General features: G+C 39.1%; 2 protein-coding genes across 3 annotated transcripts; one reads left to right on the top strand and one right to left on the bottom strand.

The window, feature by feature from the left end:
- Positions 1-7,450: 7,450 nt before the first annotated feature.
- Positions 7,451-12,754, top strand: LOC130183670 (major histocompatibility complex class I-related gene protein-like). Its single transcript, XM_056399290.1, has 7 exons — positions 7,451-7,506; positions 7,799-8,067; positions 8,724-9,002; positions 9,869-10,198; positions 10,848-10,897; positions 11,192-11,250; positions 11,363-12,754. Exons 1-7 carry the CDS (start codon positions 7,451-7,453, stop codon positions 11,367-11,369), a joined length of 1,050 nt encoding a protein of 349 aa, XP_056255265.1. The 3' UTR covers positions 11,370-12,754.
- Positions 12,755-14,885: 2,131 nt separating this feature from the next.
- On the bottom strand, positions 14,886-19,408 carry LOC130183668 (major histocompatibility complex class I-related gene protein-like). 2 transcript variants are annotated; one of them, XM_056399287.1, is made up of 7 exons: positions 19,294-19,408; positions 18,809-19,075; positions 17,906-18,184; positions 16,823-17,125; positions 16,179-16,283; positions 15,959-15,976; positions 14,886-15,786 (listed from the first exon to the last, which is right to left on the bottom strand). In XM_056399287.1, exons 1-7 carry the CDS (start codon positions 19,340-19,342, stop codon positions 15,737-15,739), a joined length of 1,071 nt encoding a protein of 356 aa, XP_056255262.1. In that variant the 5' UTR covers positions 19,343-19,408; the 3' UTR covers positions 14,886-15,736. The 2 variants fall into 2 exon arrangements, with proteins under 2 accessions (XP_056255262.1, XP_056255263.1); XM_056399288.1 differs by having other exon boundaries at positions 16,179-16,280.
- Between the last annotated feature and the right edge of the window lie 828 nt (positions 19,409-20,236).

Here is a 20,236-nt window from a genome sequence, read left to right as displayed (position 1 = left end):
ATTATATTGAAAATCTAAAAAAGTTTGATCAGCAAACGTATATTCAATCCAAATAAACTCTCTCCAGACTCAGGCTCTTCATGTGTGTGTACACATGTGTGCATGAGAATAAAGAGATAAAGAACAAGCACATATTAATTTGGCCACCAAAGATAAAACCAAACAAATGGTCTGGCCCCTAAATATATTTCTAATGTACCTGTAGATATGAAGCGGCCACACCCCTCAGGTCACCTGGGACAGGTTTTTCTCAGTGTTCTCAGGATCAAAACCAAGCAAAGTGAAGCAGCTTTTATTACTATGCTCCTCACCACGTGGAACAATCTTCCTGATCTGAAACTGTCGGCTCATTTAAATCAGGGCTAAAAACACTCGTTAGGCTTCCCGATAAATTACGAACTTGACCTCTTTTAAACTTTATCTATTCATTTGCTTGTTATTGCGTTTGTTTTTATATTTTTAAATGCAGTTTTAATGTCTTCTTATACTTTTATTTTAAATGTTTTTAAATTGTTTTATGCCTCTATAAATGCCTGTAAATGATGCAACCCATATGAGTGTCTCCTGAAATAGCACCCATACGGCGGCATGCGCACTGGACCTTGGTTGTCATGGTTACCGTGATAAACACGCAACGGTACCATGGTTACTTTAATATCAATCACAGCTTGGTTAGGTTTAGGCAGAAAAACATCAACATCAGATGATATTTGTTGTCATGGTGACAATAATAACAACCAACTGTCATGGATATTAGAAACAGTATAAATCCTGGTTTCATAAGGGAACTGACACCACACTCATTTCATAATACTGTGTTTTGTTGACCCATCCACCCTAACCACTTCCTCTCATGGACTTTTTCTCTATTTATACCACGTCTGCTAGATGTTGCCTAACAACGAAACGTAACTATGGGTCTTAATAAACTGCTGCAAAAACGACCTATAGGCTCGTGTATTCTCCATTGAATACACAAGGAGATGAACAAGCTCACCTGAATATAGGCTACTATGTCAATACATGTTGAGTGTATTCACCTGTTGATTCAGATAAGAGTCAGATCTTATTTTGAAATGTCAAATCCCAATCCTGTTTTTCAGTTTCAAAACCAGAATTTAAACTTTCAAAACTTAGTTTTAATGTGATGATTTCTGATTGTAGTCTAACCTCATAAAGCTGTAGGTCTGCTGTTCTGGGGTCTGTGGATCAAGGCTCATGTCTCCATAGGAAAGAAGTCCACTGATAATAACTGACTGCTGCAATCTCACACTGGTTTACTGCACTCTCTGTCTGTCTCTCTCTGCCCCACAGGTCTTCACATTTTCCTCCACGACCATGATGGAACCTGAAGTGATTATAAAGACAACATTAAGAAGTCACCAGTGTCATTAAACTACTGCTGCAGACATTGGACTTCAGCAGCAGACCAGCTGAGACGCAGAGTTTCAGTGGAAGCAGCAGGAACAGGTAACAGAGGATCACACTGAACTTTACACAGAAACATGAATCAAGACCCTGATGAACTCACTGGAGCTGATTGAAATAGGATGGAATAGAAAAATAAAAACAACTGTAGTGGTTATTTTTTACTCATGTCAAATTAAACAAGCTGCAGATTAAGGAAACATTTTCACCACTTTGACGTCACATCAGGAAAACACAGGCTATTTCTTCATGTTTGAGGAGGAGCCACAGAGTTCATCTTAACTGACCTATCAGCTTTCACTGGAAACATCTATGAACTTACTCTGAGCGGGGAAAGCAGTGTATTGTGGGTAAAACTCATCTGTATTTGAGTCAACAAGTCTCTTTATGATCATTTGCACATTGTAAAAAAATGACATGTCATCCAGCTCTGAAGTTGTTAGAGGTCACCTTCAACAGAGACGCTGCTCTGCTGTTTTCTCCCTCATGCTAAGCTAAGCTAAAGTTGTCTGGGAGCTAACTGCTCAGAGTTCACACTGATATTGATCATCCATCAAACTCCTCTGTCAGAGTATTGAAGAGTCAAGTAATATTCATATTACTGCAGCTACAGATGAACATGTGAACTTCAGAAAAAAGAGACAATCTTTTGAAAATTGGACACTTTATTGAAAAGTGAAACATCAGCACCAAAGGAAAGAACAACACATCTGATATTTTCTAATGGTGGAATTATAAAAACATAAAATGTAAATTTACATTTGCAGTGTGAAACAAAAGGAAATGTCAGGACAATAACTTGTGTTCCCTGAAGGAGAGGAGCAAGGTACAACACAAAGTATGAGACGTGTAGACGCCCCGCAGAGCAGCCACCAAACCGGGGTCAGACCTCCAGCAATGTAGTGCATCATAGACCAGGCAGGAGGGACAGTGTGAGCAACAGAAGGAGCTGTCAAACCGTAAACCAAGGTGGGTGGTGATGAACAAGTCGCTGCAGCACAGATACTGTATTTTCATCCTGTATTTTACATGTAAATGCTGTTAAGATTTAAAGAGACATTCTTCCCTCAGTTTTACTTTTGGGACCAGATCGTCTTTGTCATAAAATGTTACCGAAGAAGATCAGAAGAGGAAAGTCGACTGCAGTGAAGTTACAGTGGCATTAGTTCATAGTGTAAATATCCATGTGCTGTGGTTAAAGGGTTTTGGAAAGTGTGTGTCAGTTCTCCTGATGCTGATGATTAGAAATGATCTCTGATCTGTGAAGTAGATCAAGGCTTGAATGATGTTTAATCATTGATTACACCAGATATCAACCAGGAATGTTAATCATCTGTGCTGTAACCCGTTAATCTACTTTAATAATTTTTTTTTTTTAAGTATATTTTTTCAGGCTTTTTATGCCTTTAATTGATAGTATAGTGGAGAGAGACAGGAAACGGGGAGGCAGAGAGGGGGAATGACATGCAGCGAAAGGCCGTCTGATGCGGGATTTGAACCGGGGCCAACTGCAGCAAGGACTGTAGCCTCTACACATGGGGCGCCTGCATAGACCACTACGCTACACGACGCCCCTACTCTAATAATTTAATAATAAAGAAAACTTTCTCTGAGCCGCTGTTACATTCACATTATTTCTGTTTATTTATTTCAAGTTGTTCAAATATGTATATGTGTGTATCTGTCTTTGATGAATAAAGTTCTAATGGAAGTGATGAATGAATTGGCTCCATGTCTATTTGTTCATTTTGGGGAAGATACTGTATCTTACCATCTAGGCTGGTTTAAATGTGTTTGATCTTGCTGTTAATACAGAAAATATGTGTCTGTCTATTGCCTGGTCTTCTTTGTTCTGGCCCATTTGATATTTGATACAGTAGATGACTGGTCACTGACTAGTTCACCTGTTAAATGATCTTTGATCTATAACTAGACGCTGCAGTGGGTGTCAGTCTGTGTTGTCATGAATCTACTGAGCCTCTGACAGACGACACCTTCTCTAACCTTGAGCTAATGTTGCTTTAAGCAGCTTTTAAATCCTTCTCTCATTCAGTCAAAGAGCAGATACTCTGCTGTCGCTGCCTCATATCTACATGATCAGCTCACATGGGCTGGTCCAACTGGTTTAAAGACAACATCATATGGACGTCCCACTTATCACTCCAAGTACCAAAACTCATAAAAACAAGACTAGGTCATAACTTATAACTTATAACAACAAATGGTCAGTGTGAACATCATGGAAATTGAGGACATAGTTGAAAACACTTGTAGAACCTGTTAACTGATGTCATCCTGTCCTGTTCTCTGCTCCTCTCTGGGCTCACACATACAGTATTTTAAAACAGTCTAATTCACAGAAAAGCTGTTCTCTATTACGTGTTTTTCTGTTTCTATTGTCAGAAAGTGGAACGAGTCTGAAATAGTCACCGAAACTCTGCTGCTAAAACCCTGATTTTATCACCACAACATGATCTCACAAAATCCCCAAGCACATGAGTTCAGCTCGTCAGACTTTTCCTTGTACAGAGCTCCACTAAGGCCACTTGAACTGGCCCAATAAAACCACCCGGGATACTCACCATCATGGGCTTTGGCCCGTTTCACACTTTACAAGAATCATGTAGTAAACAGAGGATGAATTCATTCTGATCATCTGTAGAACAACGATACATGAACAGAACAACTAGAGCGACTACAGACCTGTTGTACGGCTCATACAGAACATGAAGAAGTCTGCGCTCCTGTCTTTTGAACTGAGTGAAATTCTAGTATTATTTTATGTATATGTCAGCACTTATTAGCAGGTTTTCAGATCAATGACAAGAACTCTTCTCCATCATAAACAAACTGCAAAAATCCAACAACTTCTCCAGTCTCATCGTCCCATTCACAGCCATTTATCCTCTGTAAGATGTGGACACCTGAGACAGAGACAGACACTGAAATCAGTGTACAGATGATATCTCCACTAGAAAGTAGGGATCAACCCATATGGTTTTTTCAGGGCCGATTGTCGGTAAACAAGGTAACCGATAAGCGATATTTGAAACTGATATGCCAACACAAAACTACTGTTGTATAAGGACACTCACCGTGGCGTCCAGGTGTTTCTATTATGTTGTCCATCCCATTTATATCAGTGAAAGTAGCTAAATAACAAACACCTCTGTATAATGTAACACAGCTCCAAACACTACATCCTCCATAAGGATCATACGGTTGAATCAACATCTGTCTAAAAGATTTTATTACAAACTGAACAGCATAATCTTCATGAAGGAGGATTTACTGCAGGACACTTGTATTAGACTACATTAGTTTTAGCTAGATGTTCCTAATGAACTGACAACCTAGTGTATAATAGGTGTATGCACAGGCTGCAAAGAGCCTGACTGGAATTAATCGGTTGACTTCAGTGCTGTTCTCATCTCTGAACTGATTCACCTGGCAGCCTAAAGATGCTCTTTAATTTAATAGTTTCATCATATATTATCATTATCACCATATAACATGTTTTACCTCTCCCCATCTCCCTTCCGCCTTTTAAAATGTAACAGTAACAGTAGCGAGTGAGTGTTCACCTGCTGACATGCTGCAGTCAGCGTAGTGTCGCAGTTTCTCACACTAGTAGTGTTCACTGCATCTGTTTTATCACAGGTAATGCTTTCTTTTCTTCATCACAGTGTCTAACTACCTGCTGTACATTTAGACTTACTCTAGTTCTGCTCCAGCACCCAGAGCTCTCAGCTCCTTTTAGTGATTTTCACTAATTCAGATCAGCTAGTTACTTTAGCTTAGCAGTTCATGCTAGCTTTTCTCTCTCTCTCTCTCTCTCGGTGTGTCTTCGACCAACAGCTGAACTTGTTCATCAGAGTGTGGTGTTGTTCTCACTTCAGTGTAAAGGATTGTGATGCTTATTACAACTTCAGCGGTGTCATCGGACATTGCTTCAGACCAGAGTGCTGACTACAGACCAAAAACAGGCAGCTGCATCAGAGCCAAAGTAGTGCCTTTTAAATTCATTTAAATCTGTTATCGTAAAAATATTGTTCATTGTGTGAAGCACAGTTTTAGGTTACTCTGTCATGTGAGATAAAGCAGATCATCTGTGAACTCTTTCTTTATATCAATGATGAAACCTTTTTATATTTCCACATCTTAAAAGCAGCTGTGGTAGAAGTTACTGAAATGTATTTGTAAATCGCTGTTCAAACTGACTCTTGTAATAACTCATGAGAGTCACTGCAAACCTTGGACACCAGACTGTTCAGTCATGAAGACTGTAGTTGCTCAGTGTCAGAGATACGCTCATTGTAAAATGTCATATTGAGAGAAGAGCAGCGGCCTGACAGAGGCTGTGGTGTAGAGTCTGTTTCCAAAGTGGGAAGTTGCAGAACTTTAAGGGTCCTGAAAGCTGGTGGTTTACTGTGTCCAGTTTGTAATAATTAGATTGAACATGTGGGAAGTTTGTGAATTTACATCACTAAAGCACAATACAAACTGACACAAGGAAAACTTTGCTTCATTTCAAGTAGGTTTTATTTTAGTCACTTTGACATTGATTCAATTGATTATGACAGGAAAAAATAAAGTGAAGTTCAGGATTGAATTTACTTTTTTTTTTAATTTAAAAAAAAATTAAAATGTGATCCTACCTGCTGATGAACCGTGACAGAAAAGAAGCAAGAAAATGAACTTTTTCATCTTGTTTTGATGAATGAAGGACTGAGCTGATGCAGCTCATTTCCCTCCACTGCTGTTTCTTCTCGGAGGGAGGTAGAAGCGTTTGGCGCTCAGGACATGCAGAGGTTTGCCACAGGTACAGTGACATCACCGTCACCACACCAAGTCCACGAGGGGATGAAATGCGCTATGGTAGGGAATTTATCAGACTTACATGTTTCCATGGAGATTAACTGAGATGAACTGAGATTCATCCCTAGAATAAAATAGAATAGAATAGATGTTGAAAATCTGACTTATGTTAAATCCTAGGAAGGCGGGACTTAGCCCCTCAACCTATCAGGCCACGTCTGAACTGATAAGAGGCCGGGATCAGGCCTTGCTCAGCCTCTTTCTTTGTTTGCTGTAGCACATTGAGTTGAGTGTTATATTACTTGAAATTGTGTTTCCTGAAATTCAATGTGCTTCAGATGCATTATTTGAGTAAGTCCAAGAGTTTTGATAAAGTTATTGCTGCTTCTTTGTTTAGATTAAGTAAATTATTGACATTTGTTATAATTATTGCGATTCCTTTGATTGATAGTAAAGTGCCTTGATTAGATTTATTACCAATGTTTGCTGATTATATTTTCATTTGTCTTCAAGCCATTAAAATCACCTGAACTGCCTGCCTGAAGGGAATAAACTGTTGAAAGGCTCTACTCTGCTCCTCATATTTTGACTGGTGCGCCGATGCAGAAGCTCTTTCCATAACCAACCAATCACAAAGGGAAATTTCAACAACAGATGTAACATGGCAAAATTGAAGTCTGCATCCCAAGCTCAGTCATATCTCCCATTTCATTTGTATAAAAAAACACCCAGCTTTGGGACAAGTCAGTAACTTCAATAACAAGTATTGCCTATTGCCTATTGCCTAACCCCAACCCGTCTTCATCTGTGCAGCTCTCAGAGAATTGTCCTGTATAAAGCACTGTGTATTCACTCATTTTGATAAATGACTTGTAAATGCAGTGTTTCATTATTATTATTATTATTATGGGATCTTGTGAGGAAGTGCATCATGTCCAATGTGTCACTTTCTCTGTGTTCCATGTGTTTTGGACTTTATCAGCAGACAAGCTGAGACAAAGAGTTTCAGTGAAGCAGGAAGGAACAGGAAACAGAGGATAGTCAGAGTGAAGCCTTTTTCACTGGTAGAGTCACACCCAACAGGTGAACACACCTTAATAATTCAAATAATTTAACACAACCAGAAAACACATTTGGAATAAACTACAAAGTGAAACTAAGTGACTATTCAGGTTAGTTCTTCAGCTGTGTCTGTCTGAACAAGATGGAGAAGCTCATGATACTGCTGCTCTTCTGCCACGAAGTGTCTTCAGGTAAGATCAATACATATATATATTTTAATTTGATTTGTTGCCAAAACCGTAATTATTAAGACTATTCAGGCTGCAAAAGCTGTCTTTGGTGTGTACAAGTGAGTTCAAATTGCCAGATTACCATTGTAAGGTATTTCAAACTAACAATATTCTACTGGAGCCACAGATTTACAATGAAATGAATTCATAACATAGGGCTATAATATCTTGTACTTTTCTTGGCTCTGTGTTCAGGGAAGTGAATAGTCCAACAATAAACATTTTTTAAATAGACAAATCACTTCCCCTCTTTGTCCTACAGTCAAACACTCGCTGAAGTTTTACCACATGATATCTTCTGGAAACCCAAACATCCCTGATTATATGGCTGTGGCAAACTTTGAGGAAGTTGAGATGATGTACTATGACAGCAACATGACAACACCAGAACCCAGACACAACTGGGTGAGAAAATTAATGGAAGATGATCCACAACACTGGGAAACGATTTCTCAGGATTGCATAAATTATGAGCAGGCCTTCAAAGATGAAGCAGGCAGTTTCAAGCAGCACTCAAACCAAACTGGAGGTATGTTTCCAACAAGATATTTCTTTCTTTTTCCACTTGATTAGAGCAGAATAACTCTGCTGAGTTGGTCAGTAATGACTCTGCTGCAGAAACCTGTGTATGACAACAGCTTTACAACACACAGCTGAGCATATCAACATTACTGCCTGCCTGTATGCACTGTTTGAAAAAAAATATTGTGAATGAGGAACAGCAAAGTCAGCTGCAGTGTTAAAATGCAGACTTTAACTCCTCAACAGCTGCTTACAAAGACAACAAGGTCAGTACCACTTGTAATTCGTTATCCGTGTTGTATTCACACTGGTAGTCGAGGCTGATAAGACCCAATCAGGGAGCGACTGTTAGTGTCTATGTCTCCGTTTTCGCTCATCCGGACGACAACGCAACAGAGTTTTCAAACTAAAACAGGTCCAGCAGTGTTTCCAATGGTCTGCGTTTTAGGCGCTCAAAAACCAGATGCCACTCAGTAATGACTGATTAGTGCAAAAATGGAGTTGTAGTGAAATGGCAGTTCAGTCTGATCAGCAGGCAATGACAGTCAATCTCTTCAGTAATGATGTCATATAAACTGCAGCTGACTGTGCTGAATCTGTGTCTGTCTCTCTCTCTCTCTCTCTCTCTGTCTCTCTCTCTCTATCTATCTCTCTCTCTCTCAGGTGTTTACATTATCCAGCAGACTTTCAGCTGTGAATGGGATGATGAGACGGAAGAAGTTGATGCTTATAAACAATATGGTTATAATGGAGAAGACATTCTCAAATTTGACCTGGAGACAGGGACATGGATCTCTTTAAATCCCCAGGCTGAAACCACTAAACAGGAGTGGGATGGAAAAACAGCTAATAATCAGTATTGGAGGAACTTCCTCACCAACCTTTGTCCTTCGCTGCAGAGGAAGTATTTGACCTATGCGAGGGGTCTTCTGCATAAAACAGGTAGAGTCACATGACCTGACACTTGAAATGTCTCTTCTGTTGTTAATAACCAGTAACTTTACACTATTCTCTCACTGTGGTTTGTTCACCTCTTTGTCTTTCACCTTCTCTCTCACCATTTTCTGTTCTCATCTCTCTTATTTTCCTCATATCTTTATCCACTTGGTGGAATAAACTAACTCATAGTACTTCAAACTGGGATGATAATATGAATGTAAATAATAATTAAAGCTGGGAAAAATTTAAATTGTTATATTAAAGTACTGCTTGAGAAAGTTATCCGTCTCCATTCTGCTGTTTCTTTATATAAAGAGTGATTCTAACCACCATTCCTCGAACCCTCAAGTTACATTATGTTAATGTTTCATTATGTAAAATAACATGAATTAAAATAAACTGTTTAAGGCCACAAAAGATGAAATTAAAATTATGATTAACATTAGAGTTCAAATAATTAATATAGCTTTGGGTCACAGAACTTTCTTTTTTCTTCTTAATCATCCCACAATCAACCCAAATTTATCCCGTGATCCAGTTCAACTGTGAGGAACCACTAGACAGGATGTAGTACCTTTGTTCGTAATGGAGTATTTTTTCAGTTGTTGTTACTGGGTAATGTTCAGTATACCTCTAATATAGTACAGCATCTAGCCAACAATTCAGTTAACCCCTGTATTATCATCATGAGTGAGACTTTGGCTCCCCCTGGTGGTGGAGGTAAACTGCATCATGTGCACTTGAACTGAAGCACAGGATATGTTCACTGTTCTCAAAGTTTAAAGATGAATCAGTTGTTACTGATTATTTTAGTATTTTTTAAAATGTATGACATACCCTGATAATGATAATGTTTTTTAATTCTCCAGAGCTTCCCTCAGTGTCTCTCCTCCAGAAGACTCCCTCCTCTCCAGTCAGCTGCCACGCTACAGGTTTCTACCCTCACAGAGCTGTGATGTTCTGGAGGAAAGATGGAGAGGATCTTCATGAGGACATGGACCAAGGAGAGATCCTCCCCAACCATGATGAAACCTTCCAGGTGAGAGTTGACCTGGACATTTCATCAGTCACACCTGAAGACTGGAGGAGGTACGACTGTGTGTTTCAGCTCTCTGGAGTGAAGGAGGACATCGTCACCAAACTGGACAAAGCAGAGATCAGGACCAACTGGGGAAAAATTCAGAATGGAAATGATGAAGGTGAGAAACGCAACTCTAACTTTTCTTTTTCTTAAGCTGAATGGTCTGATTGTTTAGGTTTTTTTTTCTCTTTAGCTTTTGTCATCCATTCTGTATCTGTGAATTGTCACAGTTGTTAATGATTTTAAGACTAAGATTGCTAAAACTAGTTTTACCAGGATTACTGGCCTGACCCCATCACCTAGACAGTGGTCCCTTTGCAAAGTAAATATCCAGTATACTTCTTCTAAGCATTTCATCAGTGTTACCACCTCTCTGTAGCAGTTATGGGGGTGTATGTGGTGTCAAATATGAATGGGTATGTCTTTTTGTGCGGGGGGTTATTTTGTTTTAAAGTGACAATTGACCCTTTCCAACGCACCTGTATCTAAGACATTTAGATGTGCAAATATCTTCATCGAGAGTCAAGAACATTTAAAAAAACAACTTGATTTTAATGTTTGTGGTGCTATTTTAATATGTTGTAACTCTAAACACTCAGAAGCTACTAGATTATACTGGATTCACCACCCCTCAGAAAGCTCATATGTGGTGACAATAGTTAACACCTGGATAAATGTATTGTGATCAACACATGTATCTCTGTTCTGACCTGCTTCATCTGCTCATTATGTGATGATGTTTTGTTTCTTTGTGTTTTGCTGAACAGAGACGCCCAGTGAAAAGACCCTCCCCATCGTGGCTGCAGTGGCTGTTCCTGTAATCCTCATTTCTGTTATTGGATTTACTGTTTACAAAAAGAAAAGTGAGACTCGAAGCAGCTGAGTGGATGATTCTGTCAAGCTGCAACACTGAGTCAAAATGTAATAAGGCCAAAAATCTGAAGCAACCAACAATAACAAGACTGTAACTCCACAATTTAATATATACAACATAAAGAGATGTTTTAGGAAAAGGAGAGGGGCTTCATTTAGGGAATGAGGTTCAGAGTGGAAAATAAGACAAAAAAAAGTTCTGGCAACTGAAATTATTCTTCTTTTCTCCTTATTTCAGCCAAAGGCCCTGCACCTAATAAGTAGAGCTTGTTTTTATTCTCCCATCTCTGAAGACAGGTACTTTAATGTAGATTAAAGAGTTTCAATAAGACTGCACAGGTGACGTTTGTCAGTGTGGATAGTTTAGTAGATGATGAGTGGACTAACTATGTATTTCTGACTTCTACAGTTCTTGACAAAGTCTTTGAACTGGCTGAAAAGCTGAATCCAGAAACCTGATCGACAGTCACACCGTCCTGCACACACACAGTGACATCACGTGGGACTAGGGGTGGGCATGATTAATCGATGATCGTCAAGAGTTTTGTCGATCATGTGGAATCTGATCATGTGTGTATCAACGAGGTTGTGTTGTGTAGTGTGCCTTGAAGCAATGCCATGAATTTCAGTACGTGGCAGCAGCCAGCAGGGGTGCAATTTAAATTTTCAACAGAGAAAAACCCTCAGCTGCCGGCGCGCGGGCTGCCATAGGCATCGCAGGTACACATGAAGAGAGCGAGGAGAAGTTTGGTGTGGGAACATTTCGAGCTAAAAAATAACAAAGCTAATTGTAAACATTGAGATGCCGTGTATAAGCGCCGTAGCTTTGGCTTGTTATTTGTGAGGAGGTCAGGGCTCCTCGGGCTCCGCTGCTTTGTTTAAGAGGATTGTTCTTGGACTATAATTTCTTCTTGGAATAAAGATTTCATTGAGGAAAAAGACGCTTTCTTTAGTATTTTCTGCCATAGGCATTTTTTAATATGAAAAATTAATAATGAATCGAAATTTCATCAAGTGCCCATCCCTATGTGGGAAGACAAAAAAGGCAGCATTGTATGAGGTTAAGGGAGGTTATTAAGAGAAAGAACTAAATAAACAAGATGGTGTCTTATTGTTGTCGTGTTCAGCCCTCTGATACCACCAATAAAGGGGTCTCAGGAAATAGTGCCCCTACTGCAGCAGGCAAACCAGACCTTGGTTGTCATGGTTGCAGTAATGAATGGTTGGGCTTGGTAAGGTTTAGGCACTCAAACTACTTGGTTAGGTTTAGGAAAAGGCCGTGGTTTCTGTTAGAATAACTTCTTCCCTCACTTTAAATTAAATAATCTTTGCTGTCATGTTAAAATAACAATAATGTGGTTAACTTTGTCCAATTGTCGAACATCCGTCATTACATCCACCACCCTCCTTCTTACGTGGACTCTGTCTCTCTATTCACCGGGCTTTTTCCTTTGCTCCTGTCATAACTACAGCCACTAGATGTAGCCCAGCAAAAACATGTAGTTATAGCTTGTTTTTCTAGAAAAATTTATATATTAACATCTTACAATAAAACTGAGCATTGTTGGAGATGAACTTTAAACAACCTTTACTCTGTTTTATGTGAGTGTTCTTCCATCCCTTTAGGTTTGGAGTTACTTGGCAAAAATCACATATCACAAAAAACTAGGCCTATATATTTTCTGACTTACATGCAGTTACGTTTTGCTTTTACTTGCTGAGGTTTGGAGATATCTGCCTCAGAAAAATTGCTTCCACCCCAATACAATAGGTTTAATCTGAATTCCATTTCTGTTTTGTTTTTTTACATTATACTTTATTTTTGATCCGAATTTATAAGTAAGGTGTTTACAACTATTCATAATTACATATGTTTTTCAATGAATCATTAATGTGTAATTTTGTGAGAAAGTCATACGTCTATTGTCTCTTTTATCTTAATGGTTTAAAGGAATGTTATTAAAACTTCTTTATATAATTATTTAGAACAACTACAGGAATTTTCTCTCTGTGGAGTTGCTGGGTCTAATTAGTTTATCACACTTTAGTCCATTTTCAAGTAACAGGAAGCCAACCAACACATTTGAACCAACACACATTTAATGCCTTTGCTCCGCCAGAGTTGAATCACAAACCTTAAACCTTTTGCTACAGGCAAAACAAGCTAGCAAACAACTGAACCAAATATGCTAACCCATTATTCAACAGTTTAACACAAGTTGGGAAGAATACGTTCATCTATAAACCTAATAAACAGTGAGCCGCCAACAGTGACTTACATTTAAAGGATAATCTAACTTACATTCTTCAGTTGTAAATCATCCAACCTACAGCAGGTGATGTGACTTCATGGCGCAAGTCAGATGACATGGCAGGTATAGTAAAAGTAATCTTTAGTTTAGTTGTAGTAGACAAAGGTCAAAAGACATGGCAGGAATTTGCATAGGTAAATTCTTCATGTCATCCTTCCATACATATGCAATATTGTGGTTTGGCCAGGAGATGTCACCATTTCAAACATTATAAAACACTGAACCATCTTTTAACACACCTGCTTCTAAGTGGTTAATTGAGCTGGCTGTTGTGAGCACTAGGGACTGATTAGGGAATGAGGACCAGCTGTGGGACACAACATCAGGCGACTTCTTAATCTCAGGCAGTGACAACTGGTGGCCAAGTGAAGTGTAACTACCTGTAGGAGGCAGATGTGAACAGTTTTCTACAGATGGCAGAAGCAGTGAGGCATGAACAGACACCTCAACATTTCTTTAATCACACAGAAGATGGTAACAGATCAGCCAGAGGAGCTTGAAGCAGAGGAGGAGGAAAGGAGTCAGGAAAACTGGGATCTTTTCCAGGATTGTGCCTAAACACATTTTGTCCAATTAAAAGATGTTAAAATATGTTCAAATCTGAATCCTTAAAATGAGACTAGTTGTAGATTCTTGAGTTCGACTAGTCTCATTAAGACAGTCTGCTGCCTATGCTGAGACAATTTATTTTGAGTCACCAAAGTCAGCCCCCGCCCACCTCACTAAGTCTGGTTACACCAGCAATCACGCCAGGGTCAAAGTGACTGAGATCACATTTTACTATATTCTGATGTTTGTGCTTTATACATTGCACTGCTGCCCCATGATTGGCTGAATGGATGATTGCATGTATGAGCAGGTGTTGTCTTCATCTCTTCATATGAATCAAAGTCCTCATCTGTGTAGAAATGATATCAGACCTGGAAACGTTGGATACTCACCAATAATGTTGCTCCTCATTTCAAAAAACCTATTAAATTAGTTTTTGTTGTTTTTATTTACTGTTTTTATTTACTGTACACTGTTTAGTGTGTATGTGTGTGTGTGTTTGCAGATGTGAAGTTTTCCTGGTTTCAATAAAAACATTTTCAGAAAACTTTTTGGTGAAAGCATTCAGAAATGTTTGACATAGGTTGTAATTTATACTGATTATTCCTATTTATTTTATCTTATTCATTTATTGTTTTCACTTGTCTTGTTTTTAAAGCACTTTGTTAGGAAGTGCTACAAACAGAGCTCATTATTATTATCAACTTCACGAAGAAATATCTATGAACTTACTCTGAGCAGTTGTTGTTCGTAGCAGTGTATTGTTGTTAAAAAAAACATCTGTATTAACAGGTCAACAACAAGAATCTGTGTGATCATGTGGACAGTGCAAGAAACATGTCATCCAGCTCTGAAGTTGTTAGAGGTCACCTTCAACAGAGACGCTGCTCTGCTGTTTTCTCCCTCATGCTAAGCTAAGCTAAAGTTGTCTGGGAGCTAACTGCTCAGAGTTGACACTGATCTTAATTATCCATCAAACTCCTCTGTGAGAGTATTGACTGTTTAACTAATATTCATATTACTGTTACTACAGTCACATATGAACATGTGAACTTTAGAAAAAAGACAAAGTTTTGAAAATTGGAAACTTTATTGAAAAAAAAGAAAAACCAAAAAGTCAGAACAATTTTCTGGATCCTGTAGATGACCAGTTCTCCAGTTAAATGATCTTTGATCTATCATGAGACGCTGCAGTGGGTGTCAGTCTGTGTTGTCATGAATCATTAAGCTGCTTTTAAAACCTTCTGTGATTCAGTCAAAGAGCAGATACTCTGCTGTCCCTGCCTTGGCCTTATTATCTGTTAGACTAAACCACAAAGGCTGGTCCAGCTGGTTAATAGATAACTTCATGTGAACGCCACGTCCCACTTATCAGTCCGAGGACCATCAATGTTTATCTGATTCCACCAGTTACCAGCCACTCTGCTATGATAAACTTCTCATAAATGATGTCCCATGGCGTGTCTTACCAAAATAAACATGTTTACAGAAACATTTAATTCATTATTATTATCATATGATCATTATTCTAAAATCATAAAATATTCAAAACTGAATGCGTCAATGTGAAATGAATGATTAAGAAAGAGAAATAAAAGCATCATGAAAAATAATACACATTTTTAAAACATATTTAAAATAAATCAACAAAATAAATCCACAAACTATCATTTGCATATTTGCCTAAATGAAACCCTGAATGGCAATCATGCGTACTTTCTTCTCCTAATCTCATTTTTCTTCTCATAAAGCTGCTGAACTGTTGCTACAGGAAAAAAAAACATTTCAGCTCTTGTAGCTGTATAATGTGATATTTTGAATGTTTGTCAGTCAGTAATTACAAATAAAGTTCCAGCTATATAAAGTGACACAAGTTAAAGTGTTGACTTTTCCCTCATGTGAGCTCACTGACTGAGTGTTTGTCAGGTTTCTGGATTCAGGTTCTCAGAGAGCTCAGAGTCGCTGTCAGGAGCTGTAAGAGCAGAAACACACTGTTTGTGAGAAACTGTGTAAAGTCATTCATCCAGCACTGGACTTGACGGCAAACTGTCTTGAAAAAATTTTTTAAAAAATCATCTGCACAATAATCTAAAGCATAAACAGTGTTAGATCATCTGAAATAGAGTAAAATAAGTTTTACTTACGAGATGGAGGGTGTTTGGCTGAAATCAAAAGAAAAGAGAATCATTTCAGTTCAGTTACGTCACCTTATCCCCAGTGAATTTGATCCCCTTGTCTACTCACTCAAACTTTTACCCTTCTGTTTGCCCTTAATATATTTCTTCCCTTGTATATATGTGACCATGATTGTAAAGGATTGTAACAGTCATTAAAGCCGGTAATCTTTCCATTTTTCTCTCTCACCTTTCTTCTTTTTGTAAACCATGAATCCAGTGACAGCAATGAGGACGAGAGTGAGAACAACCACTGCAGTGATGATGGGTGTGGTCATGCTACTGGGCTTCTCTGCTGAACAAAAAAACAATAACAAAAAAAATAAATCAATGACAAACTAGAATTACCACCTCACTGTTGTATGTCGCTACCAACCATCCAAGATGCAGGACGTATGGTCACAATCTCCCCCTCTGTTACAGCACTGAATAATAGCCAGAGCTGTTTTGATGTCACAGTGAAGTTGACCTTTGACTTTGTGGATATAAAATGTCATCACCTCATTTTTTCCTATTAGACATTTGTGTTAAATTGTGTGATAGTTAGTGTATGAATTCATGAGTGCCAAAAACATGTTTGTGAGGTCACAGTGACCTTTGACCTTTGACCACGAAAAACTAATCAATTCATCCATCAATCTGTTTTTCCTATTTGGATCTTAAGTTAAATTTAACTTAAACACTTAAAGATACAAATTTACAAAAAAACAGTGTATTTAATAAGGTTGATCAATATTAAATACACTGGTTCATTTGGTTCAGCAAAGTAGATACAACAGAATAAAATCATGTTTTGTAGCTTTCACATTCAGCAGCTGCTGATCTCACTCTTACCTTCATTGGTCCTGATCTCTGCTTTGTCCAGTTTGGTGACGACGTCCTCCTTCACTCCAGAGAGATGAAACACACAGTCGTACCTCCTCCAGTCTTCAGGTGTGACTGATGAAATGTCCAGGTCAACTCTCATCTGGAAGGTTTCATCATGGTTGGGGAGGATCTCTCCTTGGTCCACGTCCTCATGAAGATCCTCCCCATCTTTCCTCCAGAACATCACAGCTCTGTGAGGGTAGAAACCTGTAGCGTGGCAGCTGACTGGAGAGGAGGGAGTCTTCTGGAGGAGAGACACTGAGGGAAGCTCTGGAGGGAGAGAGAGGGAGAGAGAGAGAGAGGGAGGAAGAGAATGGAAGTAGCGGAGGTGAGAGATGGTGAAGGGGTAGATAAAGATGAAAAAGGACAAACAGGAAAGGAAACAAGGGAAAAGAAAGATGAAGAGATTCAATATGGAGTCATCAAGATGAAGCGTTGTATCCCTCCATCAACCAGTCAAGTTACAGGAAACATGGCCACAGTCTCTCCTTCCTGAGTTACAGTGTTCAATAATGGCCAGAGGTGTTGTTGCAGAACATTATGATGTCACAGTGAAGTTGACCTTTGACCTGTTGGATATAAAATGTCATTTCTCCATCATGTCATCCTATCACACATTTGTGTTAGATTGTGTCTGAATGAATGAATGAATTGTTTGCTCTGCAGCCGATCCCAACATATGTTAGGTTTCCTACACAACCCCCACAGTCTGTATGTAGTCAGAGAGGGGAACTACTCCTCCACTAAAGAGAGTCACTAGAGGAGAAGGACTCACCTGTTTCTATGGTTCACAGCATCTTTCTCTTCTAACCATGAAACTCTTTAACTCACTGAACTCAAACTAACTGTCCACTGACCATCAGCAGCTGACTGAAAGTGATGTCAGAGCACCTGACATGTCCGTCTCTACTGATTGGTCAGGACTGACTCAAATCTCTAAAGAAGGTAAAGTCAGACTGAGAGGAGTGATGATACACTGGTAATTCAGTCTGAGTAGTCTATATGAATATTGTTGTGTTCATGAAACTACATCAGGTCATGTGATTCTACCTGTTCTCTGCAGAGAGCTCCTCCCATAGTCCAAATACTTCTTCAGCCATTCAGGACACATCTGAGTTAAAAAGTTCTTATTGTAATTTATTCTCGCTTTGTCAGCATCCCATGTCAGTTTGGTGACGACAGCCAGTGGCTTCGGAGCGATCCATGTCAGTGTGTTCATGTCCAATGATATGAAATCTTCTCCATCATAACCATACTGCCAAAAACCAACAACTTCTCCAGTCTCATCGTCCCATTCACAGCCACTCATCCTCTGTAAAATGTGGACACCTGAGACAGAGACAGACACAGAGACTGAAGTTAACAGTGATGGACAGATGATTTCTCCACTGGAAAGATGATCTTTAATAAATGTGTGTTGCGTTATGGTGCTGCATAGTAATGTGATTGTTTGACTCTCTCTGTTATTGCTTCCAGTGTCTTGCCTCCATTGGAAGGAAGGTGGATCATAGCTAAGGCTCCAGTGAGTCAGGGAGCAGAGTCTATGTTGAGTCTCATGTTAACTTTCTGTTCCCGTCGTCTGTGATCATCATGTGACAACAGCTACTTGTTCCCCTCCTTCTTTGTTTCTGATCTGTTACCTTCATGTGTCTGCATTAAAACATCCCTGTTTACTGAATAATCATTAGTGGTTTCTATTGGAACAATTTCAAAATGGCAAAAGGTGGAAATCACAACCAAACTTTCACTGTCTGACACAGCTGATGCTCTGATCGGCTAAATAATTCCTCATCGTTACATCGTTATTGTTTCTCACCATGTCTCCTCCTGCAGTTTAACTCTGAATATTTCATGTTCAGGAAAAATATAATCAGTGAATTAATGAGTAGTGGAAAATAAAGTATTAAAACACATGTATAAGAGTTCACAATGAAACATAAAAACACACTGTACCATCACTTTGGTTGAGGCGCTGCTTCACATTGGACATCCTGGCTTTGCAGACGTTCGGCAGAATCTCATGGCACTCTGCTTTGTAATACGCCAGCTGCTGAGGGTCGGTATCTAAATAATGTTTCATCCAGTCTCGTGGTTCAAACAACTTTTTGTCGCTGTCGCAGTAACCTATCTGAATATCATCAACCAGTCCAACAATCACAACCGGTGGGAGGTTTGTGACTCCAGAAGACACAGTGAGAACATACTTGAGGGAGTGTTTCACTGTGGGACAAACAAGGTTTTCAAGAATTAATAGACTTTACAATCATCATAAATAAAATGTATTCAGTAGGATTCAGTTAAAACTTGTTTGTTGATTGTTTTATTAAGTTGAAGTGAAAGTGAAACTAAATCATGCAGGAGTGTGACGCAGGAGAAAAATGCAGAGTAACGAAGTAGAGAGAGAGAGAGTGAAATAAATATGTAAAACGTGATCCTACCTGCTGATGAACCGAGACAGAGAAGAAGCAACAAAAATAACTTTTCCATCTTGTTTGGATGAAGACGAATAAAAGACTGAAGATTCAGCTGCTTAGGGGGGTGGGGCTTAGGGGGGTGTTGGCACGTCAACGTCACCACGTCAAGTCAGAAAGGGGATGAAAGGAGCTGTTGGATTCATTTTAATGGAAGCTCAGAGCTGAATAAACTGCAGATTAAGGAAACATTTTCACCACTTGACAACACGTGACGTCACATCAGGAAAACACAGGCTATTTCTTCATGTTTGAGGAGGATCCACAGAGTTCATCTTAACTGACCTATCAGCTTTCAGAAGAAACACCTATGAACTTACTCTGAGCGGGGAAAGCAGTGTATTGTGGGTAAAACTCATCTGTATTTGAGTCAACAAGTCTCTGTGTGATCATGTGCACAGTGTAAAAAAAATTACATATCATCTAGCTCTGAAGTTGTTCTTTTGAAAATTGGACACTTTATTGAAAAGTGAAACATCAGCACCAAAGGAAAGAACAACACATCTGATATTTTCTAATGGTGGAATTATAAAACCATAAAATGTAAATTTACATTTGCAGTGTGAAACAAAAGGAAATGTCAGGACAATAACTTGTGTTCCCTGAAGGAGAGGAGCAAGGTACAACACAAAGTATGAGACGTGTAGACGCCCCGCAGAGCAGCCACCAAACCGGGGTCAGACCTCCAGCACTGTAGTGCATCATAGACCAGGCAGGAGGGACAGTGTGAGCAACAGAAGGAGCTGTCAAACCGTAAACCAAGGTGGGTGGTGATGAACAAGTAGCTGCAGCACAGATACTGTATTTTCATCCTGTATTTTACATGTAAATGCTGTTAAGATTTAAAGAGACATTCTTCCCTCAGTTTTACTTTTGGGACCAGATCGTCTTTGTTAAAATGTTACCGAAG

This window comes from Seriola aureovittata, chromosome 16, assembly GCF_021018895.1.
Source record: "Seriola aureovittata isolate HTS-2021-v1 ecotype China chromosome 16, ASM2101889v1, whole genome shotgun sequence".
NCBI classification, from domain to species: domain Eukaryota; kingdom Metazoa; phylum Chordata; class Actinopteri; order Carangiformes; family Carangidae; genus Seriola; species Seriola aureovittata.
Note: the sequence above shows the minus strand (reverse complement) of the source record. Positions and strands in the feature narration are given on the sequence as shown.

Coding starts and splice junctions, on each gene's coding strand:
- LOC130183668 (XM_056399287.1), bottom strand. CDS start 19,342: ATGGAAAAGTTATTTTTGTTGCTTCTTCTCTGTCTCGGTTCATCAGCA. Junction 19,076..19,293: donor CTGTCTCGGTTCATCAGCAG/GTAGGATCACGT, acceptor TTTGTCCCACAG/TGAAACACTCCCTCAAGTAT. Junction 17,126..17,905: donor GAGCTCTCTGCAGAGAACAG/GTAGAATCACAT, acceptor CTCTCCCTCCAG/AGCTTCCCTCAGTGTCTCTC.
- LOC130183670 (XM_056399290.1), top strand. CDS start 7,451: ATGGAGAAGCTCATGATACTGCTGCTCTTCTGCCACGAAGTGTCTTCA. Junction 7,507..7,798: donor GAAGTGTCTTCAGGTAAGAT/CAATACATATAT, acceptor TCTTTGTCCTAC/AGTCAAACACTCGCTGAAGT. Junction 9,003..9,868: donor GGGTCTTCTGCATAAAACAG/GTAGAGTCACAT, acceptor TTAATTCTCCAG/AGCTTCCCTCAGTGTCTCTC.